This window comes from Mixophyes fleayi, chromosome 6 (assembly GCF_038048845.1).
Source record: "Mixophyes fleayi isolate aMixFle1 chromosome 6, aMixFle1.hap1, whole genome shotgun sequence".
NCBI lineage: Eukaryota > Metazoa > Chordata > Amphibia > Anura > Limnodynastidae > Mixophyes > Mixophyes fleayi.
This window is the reverse complement of record NC_134407.1, coordinates 201690227-201711026: the sequence shown is the minus strand read 5'-3', so window position 1 is coordinate 201711026 and position 20800 is coordinate 201690227. Positions and strand designations below refer to the sequence as shown.

At 40.9% G+C, this 20800-nt stretch overlaps 1 protein-coding gene across 2 annotated transcripts; it reads right to left on the bottom strand.

The window, feature by feature from the left end:
- Positions 1 to 9458: 9458 nt before the first annotated feature.
- Positions 9459 to 19201, bottom strand: AMZ2 (archaelysin family metallopeptidase 2). 2 transcript variants are annotated; one of them, XM_075178061.1, is made up of 8 exons: positions 19096 to 19200; positions 17518 to 17551; positions 15594 to 15876; positions 13030 to 13203; positions 11840 to 11968; positions 10968 to 11128; positions 10481 to 10657; positions 9459 to 9908 (listed from the first exon to the last, which is right to left on the bottom strand). In XM_075178061.1, exons 2-8 carry the CDS (start codon positions 17518 to 17520, stop codon positions 9765 to 9767), a joined length of 1071 nt encoding a protein of 356 aa, XP_075034162.1. In that variant the 5' UTR covers positions 17521 to 17551; positions 19096 to 19200; the 3' UTR covers positions 9459 to 9764. The 2 variants fall into 2 exon arrangements, with proteins under 2 accessions (XP_075034162.1, XP_075034163.1); XM_075178062.1 differs by lacking the exon at positions 13030 to 13203 and having other exon boundaries at positions 19096 to 19201.
- Positions 19202 to 20800: the final 1599 nt, after the last annotated feature.

The window sequence follows — 20800 nt, the reverse complement described above, 5'->3', positions numbered from 1 at the left end:
TCCACTATGCTATAAGCATTTTAATTGATTAAGACACAAATCTATTGAAAATGTGATGTAATGAAAGACTATACTATCACAGTTATAATCATAGTGTATGTTTGGGTAAACACAATTAAATTATCTAAGGTGTTTACACATTTGTAATAAAATAAATAAAAGTATGGGTCTATATGATTAATAAGATAATAACAATTATATAAATTATATAAATATTTTTCTCTACTGTCACTTCTCAAATATTGTTGAAAATAATAAACAATTTAATGTTTCTCACTTCTCTGGAATACATTTTAGTGTCCCAATAGATTGGGAACATATATAAATATATATGTACGAATACCCACATTTGTAAGTGGTGACATACATAAAATTAAACCTGTTTTCCATCAAAAGTTATTTTCTCCTAAATCCTTATCTTGGGTATAGAAATGATGTGGACTAATAAGTGTGGTCAAAGGTTAAATCCTGTTTGAAGATACAAGGAAGTAAATGAAAACACAAGTGTAAAGACTTATCAGCTATGCAATTTTAGGCAAAGAAGAAACTGAGTAACATATTAAATAAGGTTATAAAGACTATATACGATTATAACAAGATTAGATGCAGTTGACAAAATACATGGGACTAATATAATCAGTATAGACCTGAGTTTACCAGACAAATGTATCCCAGCCCCATCTAAGGGTCTGACCTAGTTTCAGCACAGCACTTAATTCATACTTGCCTACTTTTAGAGACTGAAGTCCGGGAGATCCCGGACAGGGGGCGTGACTAGATAGCGGGAGGGGGCGGGTACGATCAGTCGTGTCATTTTGACCCCTCTTCCCCCCCCCCCGGCGGCAAAAATGTTGTTGTGATGTGGGGGACGGGGGCTAAAATGATGCGATTCACTACGAAACACGTTATTTTGGCCAGGTATTTGCCGGATGCGGGAGACTTGCCTGCTCTCCCGGGAGACCAACCCGGATTTCGGGAGTCTCCCGGACATTCCGGGAGAGTTGACAAGTATGACTTAATTTCTCTTTGTTCACAATTTTTCTTGTCTTTATTTTAAATATTTCACCGTCATAGGCCTAGCAAGTGTGGAGACGTAAATATATATTTCTTAATATTACTAATAAACTTGTTTTTTTAAAAAATGTAGTGGACTGGAGTCCCTTCTTCTGTTCAACTCTAGTCTTGTAGTAAAAAAATGTTTGAATGCTACTTGCACAGGGGTGTAGTACGTATTAACGGTGCTTTAAACACCGACCGTGTCACAGAAATTAACAATCCTAATCATAACACACACACATGTCAAAAGCATAGACTTACGTATACACAGACACACCACACTTGTGTTTTTTGTTTCTGGGTGCTATGCTACTCTATGTCCTGTGTAATATACACATACTTGTGTTGTGACTGATTAACAGTTGCCTCCCTGAACTCTGCCTGCTTTGGGACTGCTGATTTTCTACCTGATCTTCGGTTCTGACTGAGATTATTCGAATTCTTATGCGATTCCTCCAGGTTCTTTAAATCCTCCTTGTGACTGCTGTGGCTAAACCTGAGTTCTTCTCACCTAAGACCAGGCTTCAGCAGAGTACGTGGAGGCTTATCTGAAAAGGAAAGGCGCTGGTAACATGGAATATCCACGGGGAAGATGCCCAGTTTCCACTGGACTACAATATTATTGACAGTACTGACATACTGCACGCTATAGGGTTAACTTTCAGACCAGATGAGGAAGTAACATATATTCCATTGCTAGAAACAAACACACACCCTTGTGCACAGAAATCTGTAAGTGGATCTAACTGGCTTTATATCAGAACGAAAACTTTTAACTTTCACCTGTTGTCTTTCCAATGATGGCGTCTGCTGGTTTCAAAGATGTGGTGAGCTGCTCTCTCTGTCTGAACATTTATACAGATCCTGTAACACTGGCATGTGGACATAACTTTTGCCGGGTCTGTACTGATCGTGTACTTAGTGCAAATAAGGCATATGGACTTTGTACTTGTTCTCAATGCAGAGAAGAATTGCAGGAACAACTTGTCCCGCAGAGCAATACCGAACGACGCAATAAAAAAGAGAGTCTCCTTTCTACTTGCTGTGTCCAGTCACCTTCACCTACTATTACATCATGCCTGATATGTGAATCTTCTATGTGTGATTGTCACCTTAGAGTACAAAGAAAGTCTGCAGAACATGTCCTAACTGACCCCACTTCCCTGGAGAGCAGAAGATGCTCTGTCCACAAGATCCTGAATTATTATTGCACTGATGACGCTGCCTCTATTTTTGTTCCCTGCCATTTGCCTGGAGATCAGACAGGACACCGGGTGGATTTACTGATTAAGGCCATGAAGGAGAAGAAAAAGGATAAACCGAGAAACATTATGAAGAAACTGACCTTGGAGCAAGAGGAAACTGAGAAACTATTCCAGGAACTGCAGATGCGCAGGAGAAAAGTAAAAGAAAAATCAGCTTATATAACAGAGAGGGTCAATGTCTTGTTTAGAGACCTCAGGAGACAGCTGGAAGTACTACAGAAGAGAGTGCAGAGTGAGATCTTCAAGCAGGAAAAGCAGAGTTCACTCCCAGTCTCTGATCTGATCCAGCAGCTACAAAAAAAGAAGGACGCGCTGTCCAGGAAGATGGCTCACATTGAGGAGCTGTGTAACGTGACTGATCCAGTGACTGTCATAGAAGAACATGGCTCAAACAGAGATGATGTTTGTGATTCTGTAGAAGGGGTTAAGATAGAACTGAGGGAAGACAGTCTTCAAGATGGTGATAATGACGACAGTTCCAAGAAGGAAGAGGACAGTTCTGACGAGAAATATGCTCATGATGAGTATTGCGAGGGGAAAAGTTATAATAATAGTTCTCAGGAGGAAGACCGTGATGTTGTTGAAGAAAACAGTTTTCACAATGAAGATGAAGAGCACAGTTCTAAGGAGAAACATGATGTAGGTAAACTGGTTGAGGGTCTGATCAGAGAGACATTAAACATAGGTTTATCTGATATAATAGCAGCTGTAAATGCAGGGATCTACGTGCACGGATCTACAGATATATTGGTAGATATAAATACATTTGTTAATGATCCATTAAATGTATTAAAAGAACAGCAAGCAGACATAGATAGTTTTTCTGATACTCAGAAAGAAGGTAATAATGACTATGGAAAGGACAGTCTTCTAGATTATGCACAGGGCAGTCAATATAAAGATTGCACTGAGGTTACATATGGCAGTAACAACAAGCACAGTTCTAATCAGGGGGACGTCAATGAGGAAGAAAATAGTTCTGAAAAGGAAGACTATGATAAGAAATATACAAAGGTGGACAGTTTTGAGGATGGAGATAATGATTGGGAGGTGCAAAGATCTGAGGGGGATATTGATAAAAAGGAGAGACACAATCATGGGGTCAGTATTGTACAGGGACATGATAATATGAAGGACCATGTTGTGGAGAAAAATAATTATTCTGAGAAGGGAAATGATGGTGCAGAGCAAAGTAATACATTGGAAAGTTCTAACAATGTATATAATGATGGGGGGGATAATGACAGATCAGCTGGGGAAGATGATAAAAAGAAAGAAAATATTCTTGAGAATAAAGATGATCAGGAACATAAAAAGGTGGATAATTCTGAGGAGGGAGGTAATGATGTGGAGCATAGCTCAGAGGAGGGATATGCTAAAGAGTATAGAACTGAGGAGGGAGATGATGATGAGGAGGAGCATAGCTCGGAGAAGGGATATGATAAAGAGTGTAGAACTGAGGAGGGAGATGAGGAGGAGGAGGAGCATAGCTTGGAGGAGGGATATGATAAAGAGTGTAGAACTGAGGAGGGAGATGAGGAGGAGGAGCATAGCTTGGAGGAGGGATATGATAAAGAGTGTAGAACTGAGGAGGGAGATGAGGAGGAGGAGGAGCATAGCTTGGAGGAGGGATATGATAAAGAGTGTAGAACTGAGGAGGGAGATGAGGAGGAGGAGGAGCATAGCTTGGAGGAGGGATATGATAAAGAGTGTAGAACTGAGGAGGGAGATGAGGAGGAGGAGGAGCATAGCTTGGAGGAGGGATATGATAAAGAGTGTAGAACTGAGGAGGGAGATGAGGAGGAGGAGGAGCATAGCTTGGAGGAGGGATATGATAAAGAGTGTAGAACTGAGGAGGGAGATGAGGAGGAGGAGGAGCATAGCTTGGAGGAGGGATATGATAAAGAGTGTAGAACTGAGGAGGGAGATGATGATGAGGAGGAGCATAGCTCGGTGAAGGGATATGATAAAGAGTGTAGAACTGAGGAGGGAGATGATGATGAAGAGGAGCATAGCTCGGAGAAGGGATATGATAAAGAGTATAGAACTGAGGAGGGAGATGATGATGAGGAGGACTATAGCTCGGAGAAGGGATATGATAAAGAGTGTAGAACTGAGGAGGGAGATGAGGAGGAGGAGGAGCATAGCTTGGAGGAGGGATATGCTAAAGTGTATAGAACTGAGGAGGGAGATTATGGGGAGGAGCATAGCTCAGAGGAGGGATATGATAAAGAGTGTAGAACTGAGGAGGGAGATGAGGAGGAGGAGGACTATAGCTCGGAGGAGGGATATGCTAAAGTGTATAGAACTGAGGAGGGAGATTATGGGGAGGACTATAGCTCAGAAGAGGGATATGCTAAAGTGTATAGAACTGAGGAGGGAGATTATGGGGAGGAGCATAGCTCAGAGGAGGGATATGATAAAGAGTGTAGAACTGAGGAGGGAGATGAGGAGGAGGACTATAGCTCGGAGGAGGGATATGCTAGAGAGTATAGAACTGAGGAGGGAAATGATGATAAGCAAGAATATAAAAAGATATATAGTAACAAGGAGGCAAATAATGATAAGGAGGAGCAAAGCTCTGATGAAGAATATGAGGAGGGATATAAAAAAGAGGAAAGTAATGAGGAGACAGATGATGAAGTGAAAAACAGTTCTGTGGAGGAAACATATAAGAAGGATGAAAGTTCTGAGGAGAGTGATGATGAGGACAGTTCATCGGAGTGGGGTGATGAGAGCAGAGAGATAGAAAATAAAAAGGCCCATAATTTAGGATACCTGGACATGGGTCTGATCTCAGCAATATTACACACAGGCTTATCTGATATAATAACAGGTATAAAGGCAGTTTTCTGTGTACCAGAAGCCTCAGACATGTTACTGGATGTAAATACAGCTGCACATAAAGTGCATGTATCAGGTGACTTAAAAACTGTATTTCACACAAACATAAACCAGATTAGTCCAGAAACACTAGTGAGATTTCAAGATTATAAGCAGGTATTGAGTTCAAAGAGTTTTTCCTCAGGAAAACATTACTGGGAAGTGGAGACCAGCGAATTAGTGATTTCTTGGATAGGAATGAGCTACCCTAGTATAGACAGGAGTGGGGATCAGTCATGGATTGGAAGTAGTTACAAGTCCTGGGGTCTACGCAGGTATTATAGTCAGTATGCAGTGCTGCATGACGGAATAGAGATCAAATTACCGGACAATATTTCATGCCGTAGAGTAGGAATCTATCTGGATTATGAGGCCGGTCAGCTGTCCTTTTATGAGCTGTGTGACCCAATCAGACACATATACACCTTCACTGCCATCTTTACGGAGCCCCTTCATGCTATGTTCCGTGTGTACAATGCCTGGGTGAAAATCAGGAGTTAGAAATACTGATGTCAGTATGAATATCTATTGGGAGATTCATTACATCACAGGCATTGAATAGGAACTATTCCATAAAGGTTGTTCTAAAAAAATCAGTATGTTATATAATATTAAATATCAATGATCTTTACAATGTTAATTTTAAAGGAACTGTATCGTTGAAATAAACTGATTTAAGAACATTGGAGGTTTTATCCTGAATAACATAAGTTTAGTCATGAAGTTAAGTTTCTTTGTTTTTAATCCAACCATGTTTATGATTATTTATGCAGTTGAGTTCTGGTTCATTACAGGCTGATATTTAATTTCACCCCAAAAAAGTTAATTACCTTCCGGCTCCTACTCATTTTAACCTCTGTGTTAAGTGATTCTCACATGTCACTAAATACAGCAAAAACAAAACAAAAATAAACACCATTGGTTCTTTTAACTAATTGCATATTTCCGGTTTCTCTTTTTTGTCCTAAAATGTTGCTCACTAGGCCCCATTTGTGTGTTAACTAACACCTAAGGATAAGGGGATATCAGAACCGTGTTTAGTTCAATTGTCACAATTTCACATTTTGATTAGGGATGTGCACCGGCCACTTTTGGTGTCTCGTGTTTTGTGTTTTGGATTCGGATTTGCTTGAGGTTTTGGGTTCGGATTTGTTTCGCAAAACACCTGACGAAAGGTTTTGGTTCGGATTTAAGGTTTTGGATTCGGATTTATTTTGAAAAAACATAAAAAGTGCTAAAAACCAGTTTTGTGGGTTTTTTTTTCACTCCTACGCTATTATTAACCTCAATAACATTCAATAACAATCATTTCCACTAATTTCCAGTCTATTCTGAACACCTCACAATATTGTCTTTAGGCCAAAAGGTTGCACCGAGGTAGCTTGAGCACATAATGCCAAAAAAAGAGGTACAAGATGGAATTGTTCTGGGCCCTCCCTCCCAACCCTTTGCGAGATTCGACGCGAGACTTGGACGACAGAGCCTCGTTTTTAAATTTTTTGCCCGGCGGAAATATCCGAACAGTGCTCGGATCCCGTTCGGATCCGCACTGTTCGGGTGGGCTCAGATTAGCGGAATCCGAGCCCGCTCATCTCTAATTTTGATTGGTATATGCACACACCTATTAAATAACTATACCTAATGCATTCATTATTATTAATTCCTCCTATATTATGCAAAATGAAAAATGATGCAGTGAGAGCTGTGGCCATGATCAGATTATTGCCGTCTTTGAGGTGGTAGTAATCAGCCACTGCAGACACCCTTTAATGGAAGCACCTACCATAATCTGAGTTACCACTCCCTTATCAGGATGTCATCTGCTGCAAAAAGTCATTATGCATCTGCCATGAAATCGGGTGATCTGCTTCTGTCTAGCCAGGACTTCCCATAAGGAGCAAAGTTTTGCCCCCCTTACAACCATGGCAACCTTTCTGTTTGAACGATATATGTAGATGTATAACATAATGAAACAAAAATAACCAGATTTTGTGCTGCACCTCTGCTTATTTAATGACCCTCCCCCCTTAAACAGATTGCATATTTACTGCACATTAATGTTATTATTTTGTAGGTGCCTATGTGGGTGATTATTTACAGTCTTGTTCTCATCTACACAGGCCTACATGTAATACCTTGTAGTTGTATGTAGTTCAGAAATGGATGCCCCAACAGTTATAAAAAAATCACTTATGGCCTAAGTTTATCAAACAAATATGTCCGATTCAGCTGTGGGTTACTCAGCTGCCTGGTTATTCTGGTCTGGAGGGGTAATAGTTTACTTTCCACAACGCCAGTCTTCATCATTCACCATGGTATTTGTAAAACAGGCTCCCATAGAGGGGCGTGGTCTGGATGCCATAACTGCAGGACGTGTCCAACACTAGCTCCGACATCGTGCTCTTCCAAAGTTTTTATTTGCCTGGTCAAGTAGGACTCCAACTGTACATCCGACTGCTTTATCTGACCTACTGCGGCTGCTCTACAGGGCTCTGTCCAACACCGACCCCAAGCACTTCACCCCATAGAAAATCTTTCCAGGAGCCGCTATATGCGACTGGTGGTCGCGGTACATAATAATAATTTCTTAAATCTGAGTGTCAGCCTGTCCCCGGAGACACTACCACCCTTTTTAGTCAGCCCTTTTTTACCTGATCTCGCCCGCGGCGAGGGACTTTTGCACTTGATGGCCTTCATCCGGACGGGGAGCTCCCTTCCTGCCTGAGTGCTGTGCATCCATGTTAGGCTGTACTGAGTGTGGACAGTCCTGCTGATGCCAGCGTGCACTGAAAAAGATGCCTCTGTCTGCTCACATCATCCATCCGTCTACAGGAACCCCTGGAATCCGCTACGTCCCTCCAAAGCCACATACACCTGGCTAGTGATCAGAGTATCCCTCAATCCACACTGCCCCAGAGATTTAGTTGAGACATCTTTGAGACATCGTTGGAATGCGCTGTGATGCCAAGGGCAGTGAATATCCTTCTTTGGTTGATCAACCCGGGCCTCTGTCACATTTGACAAATCGATTTGAAAGATCAGATTGCTCAGACTGCACTCTTTACAGTACTCCGATGCCAGCCTGTGGCCATTTACTAAAACTGCATCTCTCATACTTCTGATTAATTATTCTTTATGGCACACTTGATGTATTACACTAATGTACTGAATTCCTGTAACTCTGAAGTGAATAAACGGATGTAAATCCCAAGCGAGCTGAGGGACCAAGATGATCTGATTGGAGTACTCTAATAATCTCTATTTCTGTGACCAGACCCTCTTTTACTTCCCCCGTCTCCCTCTAAATCATTCCAGCGTTCTAACAGGGGAAACTCAGTAGGGATAAACTTTCCACAAAAGTCTGGTGTTCACTGTTGCCCCTGGTGGTGGGGACAGACTTGGCTGCAGACAGACAGAGGGTCGTGAAATGTGTACCGGCTGGGGAGAACCCAGGAAGGCGGAGTGAGGTCCAGGCGAGGGTCGAGAGCCGGCAGCGAACAGCGTATTCACTAAACAAGCTGAGGACAGAGGTCACAGGCAAAACAAGGCAGCCTAAGAGTCCAAGCAATAGATCAAGGGGCACAGGCAATAAATCGTAGTCAGATATCCAAGCATGGGTCGGCAACTATAATCAGGTACAAAGGCAAGCAGGTAACACTGAGAGCAGGCTAGTATGCACTAAAGCAGGAACTATAACCGGCAGGGAGGGCTTGTCCCTTCCTGCCTTATAAATGACTGTGAGCCAATGAAAGCAGTCCTGCACAGCAGGAGGAACATTAGCCCAGCTGGGCAATAACTAAATTAACAGCGCGCATGCGCCCGGCTAGCTAGACGCCGGGACGAGCCGCTACTAAACTGAGAGTGTCCCGACCGTTGCCTAGGCAACGGCCGGGACCAGGGGGAAATGACGTCCCGGTCGTCATGACGACGGCCGGGACACAGAGCCTGCAGGGGAAGTGAGTCGCGGCGGTGCCCGGAGCCGCCGCGACTCATAACATGGTGGTCCTGGGAGACTGCAGGAGAGAGTGAGCAGATAGTTTTCCTTCAGGAGTCCCAACCCACAGGACAGCATACTCATCTCCAAAGTCATCTATACACTCAAACGTTTTATGCCTCTGCGGACTGCAAGAAACGGGTAGTGGCAATTTTAATACACAATGTGGTACTTTGCCCTTTGATAATTAGGGGCCATAGTTTAGTAGTTATTATAATACTCTGAGAAAGCTCTTGTAGCTAAATAATGAACTGGACAACTTGAATCCTCAAATCTTTATTGTACACATCTGTACCTTTGCTTCCTTTGTGTTGCTTTTGTTATTTTGTTTAGATAAATTCAATAAAGAATTATATTGTTCAATAAACAAGCTGCCTATTAGGATACTTCTAAATGTGACCAGATGGGATGGTTGTTGCTTTTTCATGTTCTAGAGCCATCACTGAAATGGATAGTCACTCTGCGTTCTACGACATGCCTAATCTGGTGTATACGTGTGGTAATGCAGCCATGAATACAGTATATTGTAGGTAGGTCATTGTTTTCAGGGAAAATGTCTGAACTTTTTACGTCAGGAGATCCAAACACTTTTTAATCCATGTTCTGTGCTCCTGGAACCGATCCACAGGTTTAGAGATCCTATGCTGGTTTTCACCACTGGTCCCAGCATCTGAATTACTTTCTTCCTCTTCAATCCACTGGAGCAGAGACTAAATATAGAAATTATATGTCAATAAAGCGGGAAAAACTTCAGTTAGTGAGTTGCATTAGTGTCTAGTGTGGAAATCAAACACTGGCTTAAGAAACGACTATTCGCATGAAAATAAGTATCCAAATAATATAAATCTCTAAGAAATCCACAGATTACCTTTCACAAATTGTGACATCCTCCTGACACTACTACAGAACACACAGAATGTGCTTTAATGATTTGTGGGATTTGTAGACCTGTAAAACCCTCTTTGCTCTCAGTAAACCATATTCGCCACAGTTAGACATTCTTTTTGAGTAAATTGAAGCCACTAACATATTATTAAAATGAACAAGGCTCGAGTGGCTAAATATTTTTTAAATGCTAAAAAATGAACCATTTGAGGTTGACACTGTAATCTCTTAAATAAATGTCAGTATAAAAAAACTTAATATGGTCAGGACAGAAAGGGTGGTTACATAGAAGCCCTACTGGGAGTTACTGACCATGGACCTAGCTGAAGAACAATTTGTTACTACAACATCATCATGGATAATCAACTGTTTAAAGAACAAGAACAGAAAATGGTACATTGTATCGCTCTGCAATGTTAAACCCGATGGCGGACTGCAGCTTCCGTAGACAGATAGGGCAGAGGTCCAGGGGTCTCCGGTCAGACTCTTCTAGGTGGTTGGACCCCTGCATCACGCAATGCAGCCATTGGCAATGACGTAGGCCGAACATGTGTCCAATCTCGTGGGTAAGCGTCTGAAATATAAACACACGTCAGTTCCTGTGTTACGGTTGTTGCCCCTCCAGACTCTCTTCAAAAATATTGTCCCCTTCGCTCTTCCACTCTAAGGAAATGGATATCCTGCTAGGATAAGAGAACTAAATATTACAATGAGCATGGGGCCCGTTAATATGCAGGTCGTCCAATGCTGTATGTTCTATCAGTCATTGGAGTTGTATAATACACAGATGCAAAGGGCCATTGAGCCAGAATTTAACTAAAAACATAAAATAAACGCTTTAGTTTCCAGGTTAGCAGGCAGCTATTCTTCTACACAAAACTCACCTTGCAGGACCTGAGGAGGAGCGAGTCCGTGATCAACGGTGTATAATATCCATTAAACACTGAATAATCCCCCTGTGCTGGTCTTCTCCCTTTTATCCGGCCTTTGTAACTGGGACTGTAAAAATCCTCATCATAACGAGCAAAACTAAATACCCCCATTCCTGCAGGAAAACAAAATCATGGAACACTGGAGTCATGTCTTTTTCTACAAAAAAATAAATAACACAAAAAGTGGCAGATTAGACGGGATCTTCTGCCATCAGAGTCTACGTACACGTCTACGTAATCAGCCGTTTAGGAATTGAAGGCTGTGGAACATGCTTTAGTTGCGTTCCTTTTATATCTAATCCGTGTTGTCATGTAAGGCTGTCAATTCAATTCTTACTACATGCCTTTTACATACATGTGGACCTTGTAACTACAATAAAGGGGCGAGCACAACATTTTCTTAATGGATATTCCAAGTTTGCCTTTCTCCAAGAGTTACCCCAATATATCCTTATTCTATGCATATACTGTACATACATTTGTTGATATCTTGATGTGACAGATAGCAAACTAAATTTGCCTTAATGATGTAAAAAAAAATAACAAGATGACAGATCTATGTATGCATGTCAGTATGAAGGACCATGGACTGCAGATAACAACTTTTTGGATGGTCGTTATAGAAAATGATTGCATATAAAATATATGCTATTTCCTGGGAAAGTGGCAGCAATTGTAAAACAAAAACCTTTTCTCTTGTGCCCACAAATCCTGCTATCAAAGATGGCTAAAGGGCACTAATTCACTTAGTTCCAGTTCACATATTGTAAGGACCAGACACTTGAACAAAACACCTAGAGAAAAATCTCCCAGAATCTAATTACCCTCTGTCAGAGACGCTGTCCCAAACACAAAGTTCCAGGAGTCTCGAGGATACAGGTCTATCATGGTGGCTCCAACAATACAGAATGCATCTGCTGGCTTTATCGTCTTCAGATACCTCAGTAGGTCTCCTGAGGGCGCAAGTCATAATAAATTACCATGGAGTTAAAACAATCACAAAACATTACTTCACTTATTACTGTTGCTTGTTGTTGTTGTTGTTTTTATATAAATTTATATTATCCTTGTAAAAACGTAGAGAGTGATTGGGGGTTCGTCCGGGATGTATGTTCTGCAGCATGTGGTTCTTCATATTAGCACTGCCACTGCCCTCCAACACTGGCACAAAACCCTCCCATATTTTGTTATCCAAAAATGCTCAACAACTCAGGTACAACTGTCATGCTATGCACTGAAAGTTCCAACTGCCTAAATTTATACATCAATCTCTCATTAACCCTGAACATTCCATCCCTCTCATTGGCTGTCACTCTCCATAACTTCCTTGCGAGTAGGCTGCCATATCTGGGCCTTTGTATAATATAATAAATATGAGTCAGCAGGTTACCGTGATCTTACCCTTCATCAGCTCTCGCTCTCGAAAAGCTATTTGTGCTTACCTGATGGCCCCCAGGTCTTCTACATGAGTAAGATGCAATTATATATATATATATGTATGCAGTATAAATAATGACTACAATGAGCTGTCAACATTGGTGCTACTGATTTTACTGTCAGTGCTAGAATATTCCTGCATTAAATGTCACTCTGTTCCTTTAAATATATTTTAAGAAAGTTGCTAAATTCACCATTTTAAGAAAGTTATTACTATTCATTTTTATTTATAGGGCGCTGCAAAGTGTCTGCCGCACGTACAGGAACAAACAATAGGACAGTGCAAGGTAGAACAGTACGGTACAATAAACAAGTAGCACTATAACTCAGGTAGCTCAAAGCACAGCTAATAAGAAAGGCTGAGGGCAAAATAACTTTGTTTTCAAATCAGCGATTTATTTCAGATAAATTTGCATTATTTTAATTACATCTATGGAATGATTCTAAAGAATGATTCATATACATGTACAATATCAAACAATGTGTGAACGTTAACTCAATAACTGCCTTGTTCTGTAACTAGTTCCAAGTTTACCTATGTATGTTGCACATGTAGTACACATGCTGTGTGTTTTACCTGCATGAACCTGCAGATTGTGAGTTGAATCATTTACTCGAAAAGTGCAGCCCGTGTCTGCGATGGGGACAGGACCCTGGACTTTTACAGGCAAGCCATGAAAGAACGCCTGGCAGTAACCTTTCAGCCACCCAATGTACTCCTGAGTGTGTCTATCCGAGTCTCCAAATTGACCTGAGATACAGACAATACATCCATGAGAAGTGCAAATATATCACTAAGAACATAATAAATTAACTGATGAAATGTAATGTTTTAATGTTATTATCTACTTCTTAAATTATCAATATCTTTCTGAAATGTTTAACATTTTGGTGTAGTTTCAATTGTGCAGTAACGATAATGATGTACGCCAAACAAGAACACCGCGGGATGCATATTATTATTATCATTACTACGTTAATATATGTGCGTTATTACCGTTAGTACGGTAATTTCAACGCTGATTTTTGCTCACAGCTCTGTGAGCCGCAAGCAAAATTCCGTGTTAAAATTACCGTACTAACAGTTATGATCTTCGCCGCGCGGGGAATTGAATCTACTCCTTTGAATGATGTGCTTTGAAAACTCATATTCCCAAAAAAGTTTATGAGATCATTAGGAAATAATTGTTAATTAACTTTTCTGCTGCCTTCTGGTGGGAAAAATAATTAATTTAGCTGTTCTAACCTACTTACTTGTGAGCTGGACTTTTTATGTAAAAATTCCGTTTGAAAAGATGGTAGTCTGAGCTCTGACGTCCCTATCTCTTACTTATGCACTGCAAAACTTGGCAAGCAGCCGGGACTAGTGTTACTTTTTTACATTATTGTAACCAGTGCTGCAAAATGGTCTTAGATCAGATAACATTGACACTGAGGTCAAGGTTCAGATTGAGGTCTCTGCCTGGTTACTAGAGACCAGCACTTTTAGCATCTATAATGGGGAAATGGTTGTACAAGGCCACATTCAAGAATATGTTCTAAAAAGTAATATGAGCAACAACAGCCAACATGGAATTATGAAAGATGATCTTGTCAAACAAATTTGCATTTTATGAAGAAATGATTAGGAAATTGGACACAGAGTTGTCAGCGGATTTAGCAGATCTCTATTTTTCAAAGGAATTTGATGACATTGTTCCTCCCAGGTACGTGAAGTGTAAATTAAATACTGCTGGTCTATAAAATGCAATATAGAATTGTATAGAAAACTGGTAACAGATAATGGAGTAAATGTATCAGTTGGCTTTTTTCTTTTTTTTTTTTTAAATCAGTGATTTTTTGCAGCGGGATTTAAAACAGCGATTTTATTAAAGGCAAAACCCAGCAGTTTTGCCTTTCAAAAAAGTGCCGTTTTAAAACTCACCGACGAAAGCGCAGATTAATGCATTTACCCCCATGTCTGGATTGTAGTTATCAATGATTCACACTCAAACTACGCACAGATTATAAGTGGGGTATATGACGCAGAGAAGGGTAACTAAGTTAATAATAGGTATGGAAATCTCAGTAATGAACAAAGACTGCCTGAATTAGACTCATTTAGTCTAGAAATGATTAAGGAGTACATAGTCATTGTGTATAGTAAATTATATAGCATATGTTCTAATGGCTCATGCCAAAAATAATGTGGCAACCTGTTCAATATAATATCTCCCCAAAGGACATGAGACCACCACTTGCAATTTGAATACAACAGATTTCTTCTACAACAATGAAAGGGTTCTTTGCAGTAAGAGCAATTAAATGCTTTTACATCTGAACTGGTATTGGCAGACACTGTAGATAAATTTAAAGATTGGACATCTTCAGTACAAAGAAGAATATACAGAGCGACTGGTATTAATAAACGTATATGATAATATATTGATCCAGGGATTTCAAATGCCAGTTAAGGTCAGGGAGTAATTTTCTCCTCTTAAGTCAATTTGATCTATGCTTTATATGTTTTTATCCTTCCACTAGATCAACTGGGAGTTTTGAGAAAGACAGGTTGAACGTGATGACTGTAAGACTTTTTTTTAAAACCTAAATAGTTATGTATTTATGCTGTTTAAAACATTTAACTCTTACAAGAAGATAAACAGGAGAAGCTGAAAATTGGAATCTCAGTTGAACAATAAAGGAGTAGAAAATAAATTTAAAAAAAGTTGTGCAGATCAACCTATCATCAATTTTAAGATATGAATTAAAACAAATGAGGAAGGCTGCAGCTCAAATAGTCCCTATTTTCTGTAGATTCATACCTCTGGTCCTTTAACACCACAGAAGTCTTAGATTACATCTAAGGGTGATTTTAGACAGGTCTCTAGTAGAACCATCAAATTGATTTCTACTGGCTAATGGTTTGCATTAAAGTCCTACAAAGGGGTACAAGGTACTTGTATCTTGACTAATGACCTGATAAATTCACCAGAAACAGCCCTGGCAATGTACCAGCGGCTTCCGAGCATTACTTAATGATCCTAATGAAAAAGAAATTATAACTATAAGTTCCCCTTAGAAACATGTCCTATATCCCTGATATAATGGTACCTGTCATCTGACCATGCAGTATAAGTGATAAATAGTTTGGGCTATTACCTATAGTCTGCACATAAATACTCTTCCTCTTAACGGTGGGGATATGACGGTTTGGTTTCTGATAAAACTCTTGGAAGGTTTCAGTAGGCTCCGAATGAGATGGGATCCAGTCTGATGGTGAGTGGATGGTCACCGGCCTGAAGAGGGCGCTGTCTGGTCGAAAAGCTTCACTGAGCATTTTCCTCTCAGCAGGACTATATTGCTCATAGAGCTCCAACAGCATGGGGTCCTCTGATGTGAGGGCATGGCGCAGTGTATCTGATGTATGTCTGAGCACCTGCATCTGGAAATAGGAAGGAATTGCAGGAGCAGTGAACAATCACATAACATAACATTACAGGAAACTGAGCAATAGCACTTGAATGTCTCGTGCGATATAAATCGAACAAAACTTAGATCAGCCATTCAAGCCAAATCACATACACATGCCACATGTGTTTATTTCATCCATTTAGACAAGTGGCTAGACGCCAGTGTCAAAAAGCACAACCTGGAAAACAGGGACACATTGGGGGTTTAAATTGTCAAACTTTTTAAAAAGGAGAAGTGGCCTCGTATCTACACTATACAATGCACAGCTACCGCTCACGACAGATACCAAGGACCATTTCTGATTAGAATGGAAGACGGACCTGTGAGAACCCTTACACCAGGAGGACTGGTCAGACATCTTTGAATGGACAGCCCGCTGCTCCATCAATATTCGCATCAAAGAAAATTAATGTAAACTACTCCACAGGTAGAACTATATCCCCTCCAGGCTCCATAGCGTCTATCCACAGGTAATCGATGCCTGTTGGAGGAACTGCGACCACACTGGAACTGCATTTATGGTGGAGCTACGTCAGTTCTGGACGGCTGTCCTCTCCTTCGCTTCTGCTGTCCTCGTTGTCTCCATTCCCACTGACCCCAAGCATGTCCTTCTTCCTCTATCTGATCTCTTCCCCCACACCCATAGACTTGTTTAGACACAACATAAGTGCAACCACCTGCCAGATTGCTGCTTCCTGGAAGAATCCCTCAACACCAACACTCCATTCAGTCTGCAACCGGGTGTGACATATCTACCAGTGGGAACATATCACCAGCATCCTGAGGTGCTCCTCTGATCCTTTCACAAAGTCTGGGCCCCTCGGGCTTCATATCACAATCAGCTTCTGCTCCGCTTCTAGCTGGGCTTTCTTACCACAGGCAGATTTAACCTACTGACGCCTTCTTCTCTCTTATCGACTCATCAGACGCGTGATTGTTACTTTCCACTTCTTCTCTATCCTTCCCCTTCTCACTGTACCAATCCTCATCCCCTTTTCTCTGCCCCCCTTCTCTCCTACCCCTCCCTTACTCACCCTCCTTCTCCCTGATGTTATGCATATTAGAATAGATCGCGGCTGATAATATCCAGAACACTGCAAGTATTTTGTGCATGAGCACGCCTAGGGCATGTTCACTGAAGACTCTATGTGAAACACCTCGCAATCATACTTGCCCTGTCTCTTTGTATATAACCATTTATGGATTTCCACTGAAACCTGATTTTGCATACGATGTTACAAATATATGGCATTTACAAAAATAAAAAAGGAGAAGTGGAAATGTTGCCCATTGCACCAATCAGACTCTAGCTATCATTTATCTGGTACACTCTAGAAAATGACAGCTAGAATCTGATTGGTTGCTATGGGCAACACAACTTCTCTTTTGATAAATCTACCCCATACGGATAACACCATGATCAGGGCTACTTTCTTATTGGGACAAGGAAAGAAAATTATGTGGGTAGCTCTTGGTTGCCACAAGACTATCACTCTAACAGGTTTGTATGTGAATATAACCATAAAAAATGTTTAACAATATATGGTAAAGGAGATATGTTGTTAAACTTTGTTAACATTTTTGATCAGTAAACAAGCACAGTGATACTCACCATATTTTACTCATTACGGCAGCCAGGAACAGACCTGTCATGATTGGAGCAGAGAGAAACATGAACAGTTGTGAAGAGTATGAAGATTTCACTACACAGTGATTAGCATTGCGGCCTCACAGAAAGGGGTCATAGGCTGTATTCCAACCAGGGTCCTTTCTGTCTTCTTCAAAGTTCCCTGGTGTCCGTGGGGCAAATTTATCAAGCTGCAAGTTTCCGGCAGTTTTGAAAATGTTGCCTATAGCAACCTATTAGATTCTAGTTATCATTTATTTAGTACATTCTACAAAATGACAATTAGATTCTGATTGGTTGCTATAGGCAACATCTCCACTTTTCAAACCTGCCGGAAACCCGCAGCTTGATAAATTTACCCCTTTGACTGTTATCTCATCCCCTCTCCCTATATTGTTGTTTGTATTCATGTTTGGTAATTTTAGTTACAGGTTGATATTTATTTCTGGTTGTCTATTTGTTTCTACTTTGTTATTTGTTATTTGTGTTGTTTGCGATATTTGCAATAAAAAGCATTTTTAAAAAAAAACAAAACGTTACTAATTAACATGTCATAACCCAACATGATGATCAAAGTAATAATTTCCTGCCCGCTGTAGCCTGAAGTAAAGTGCTATCTCCTGACAGATACATATTAATATATTCAGATTAGTAGATTACTGAATTTTCTAGAAATTTGCAGAACATTTCTTTGTTCTAACGACCCTCTGACCTATACACACTAATTTTTCTGCTGTTTTTCAGGTTACTGACCTCTTTAGAGAACTGCAGAACATTGCTCTGCTTCAACTGGGGAGATTATTCGATTACTAAACTCTCTAGATATCTGCAGAGTATTGCTCTGTTCCGTCCACACCCTGACAGATATGTATTGATGCATTCTGCAGATTATTAGATTCCTTATTTCTCTTGAGATCTGCAGAACATTCCTCTGTTCCGCCCACACTCTGACAGATATGCATTGAAATATTCTGCAGATTGTTTAATTAATGACCTCCGTAGAGATCTGCAGAACATTGCTCTGTTCCATCTACCGACTGCCTCCTGGTTTAGTCTGCAGAATATCATATTCTTGGAAACTAGGAATAGGCTCCCAATTTATGTTGTTTCTACTATACTTTGTACAATTTTTATAAATGTCATCTATTGTTTATAAATAAGTCGTTGTGGGTACTCTGATCATAAGTATTTAACACAATTGTTGGAGGACAAAAGACCATATATGAAATGCATATCCTGCATAGATCCATTGCAATTAATCAAAATTCATGTTCATACAGAATGCATCTGAACTAATTGCAGTTTAGCAATGTAGTCTGTGCATATCATGTGTACAGTATTAAATGGCTGATCTGCAGACCCACATAGTATACATATGCTTCTAGAATAGGCTAAACGATCAACTGGTAAATCAGTGACATGTATAAATCCTTCTGTCAGTGTGTAAGATTGCACTGACTGTCATTGTATAACTGCATGTGTTTATGAGCCTTAGCGTACCCTTGTACATTCAATGTGTCATTGATAAAACTGATAGTACTTAAGCTTTCCTCCTACCCTTACCAGCAATTGGATTCAGCCACTGTAAGACGGATTCATATATGTACAACCTGCTAAAACAAGTATGTGAATGTTATTGTTAGACGATCCCTTACAGCAGGAAGTTGTCAATGTTTTCAGACTTTTACATAACAGTAACTGTGCTGACTGTGCGCCCTCTGCTGGCAGACTGACATATGTCTTTTGCAATTCAGTATTAATATAGAACTCATCACTTGTGACACTTTGTTAAGGTTTCCACTCTTTTTTCTGGAGTGTCCTGGACAGAACTCAGAACCTCTTTGGGATGGAAAGTTAATTGATTGTAATGCCCCTGTGGTGCCTCCACATGGAGGAGAAGCATCTGGCAGCTTCTTACCTGTGAAGCTGCCATCTGTTGCTCCTCCATGTCTGGGATAGGCTAGGAGTGAGTGTGGTACTTGGCTGTGATGTTACAGACGTGCCACACCACCACTGAGGGGCAAATGATATGCTACCCCATCCCTCCAGCTAAGGTTAGAAACAGCTAGAGTGGGGATTCAATGCCCAAAGGGGATGGGCATCATTTTGGAGGGGGGGGGGTTGTATTTGGCCTAGTTGGGTTTTTTCGTGCACCCCTGAGGAAAGATCACGTGACAAGTGCGTGTGGGGGTGGCACCATCACGTCACCATTGTCCCTCCTCCTGCAATGAATTGCTGAAATCCACTGCATTTCATAGCGGGGGGAAGGGGGACTTGATAACGTGAATGCGTCATTAAGCTCCGCCTCCACAATGACCTGGGAGGATGCCTACTCGAAATTCGGGAGCCTCCTGGAAAGTCGGGGAGAGTAGGCAACTGTGCCTTTAACCCACCACTCATTTCCCACCTGCATATTATGTATTCTTTTTCATTTAATAAATGACCTTAAACACCTCACTTAGGGTCCATAGACACGTATGCTGTTTGTGCATATTTTTTATAAATGGCAAATGCATGAAACCTGTTTTAAAAATGGTAATTGTTTAATTCATAGTTGCCTACTCTCCCGAAATGTCCGGGAGACTCCTGAATTTTTGTGAGTTCTCCCACAGGGCATCCTCCCGCAACTTCCCCACGTCCTTAGTGAAGTGTGTGTTGGGGGGGGGCATAGTGACACAATTATTGCATACTTACCTACTTTTAGTAGGCGACATCCGGGAGAGGGGCGTGACTAATGGGCAGAAGTAGGCGGGCCAAAATGACGCGATTCTTGGTGATTCATTTTGACAAGGGAGTCCCGGGATGCGGGAGAAATGCCAGCTCTCGTGGGAGCCCGGGAAACTGACCCAAATTTCGGGAGTCTCCCGGGCTTTCCGGGAGAGTTGGCAAGTATGGATTATTGGTGAATCACCCTGGCCCCACCTCCTGCTGTAATAGGCCAAAAATGGAGTCATTTAGCAGAGGGTGCAGGGTCTAATGACACCCGTGGGCACTCCCCAGGACACGGCAGCGAGATCTCCCCTCCCGGAGGGGATATTTCAAATGTTGGAAAGTATGGTTTTAATATTAAGCAATACACATTCTATTAAAAAAAATTGTCGTGTTTTTAAAATTGTTCTTTATTCATTCCGTAATCATAACAGTATCTCACCATTTTCTTCCTCTACTGCTGCCACTTCTTATGCTAATGAGTATAAAGAGGGCGTGGTTTACTTAACATATTAATAAAGTAGGAAATTATCCTGTCTAAAGAGAACAGAAGATGACT

Bases quoted from the DNA above. Each gene is read 5' to 3' on its own strand.
- AMZ2 (XM_075178061.1), bottom strand. The intron at 13,204-15,593 runs GTAATAGCCCAA...TCTGTATCTCAG, and splicing joins TATTTATGTGCAGACTATAG to GTCAATTTGGAGACTCGGAT. The intron at 11,129-11,839 runs GTAATTAGATTC...GTTTTCCTGCAG, and splicing joins GACAGCGTCTCTGACAGAGG to GAATGGGGGTATTTAGTTTT.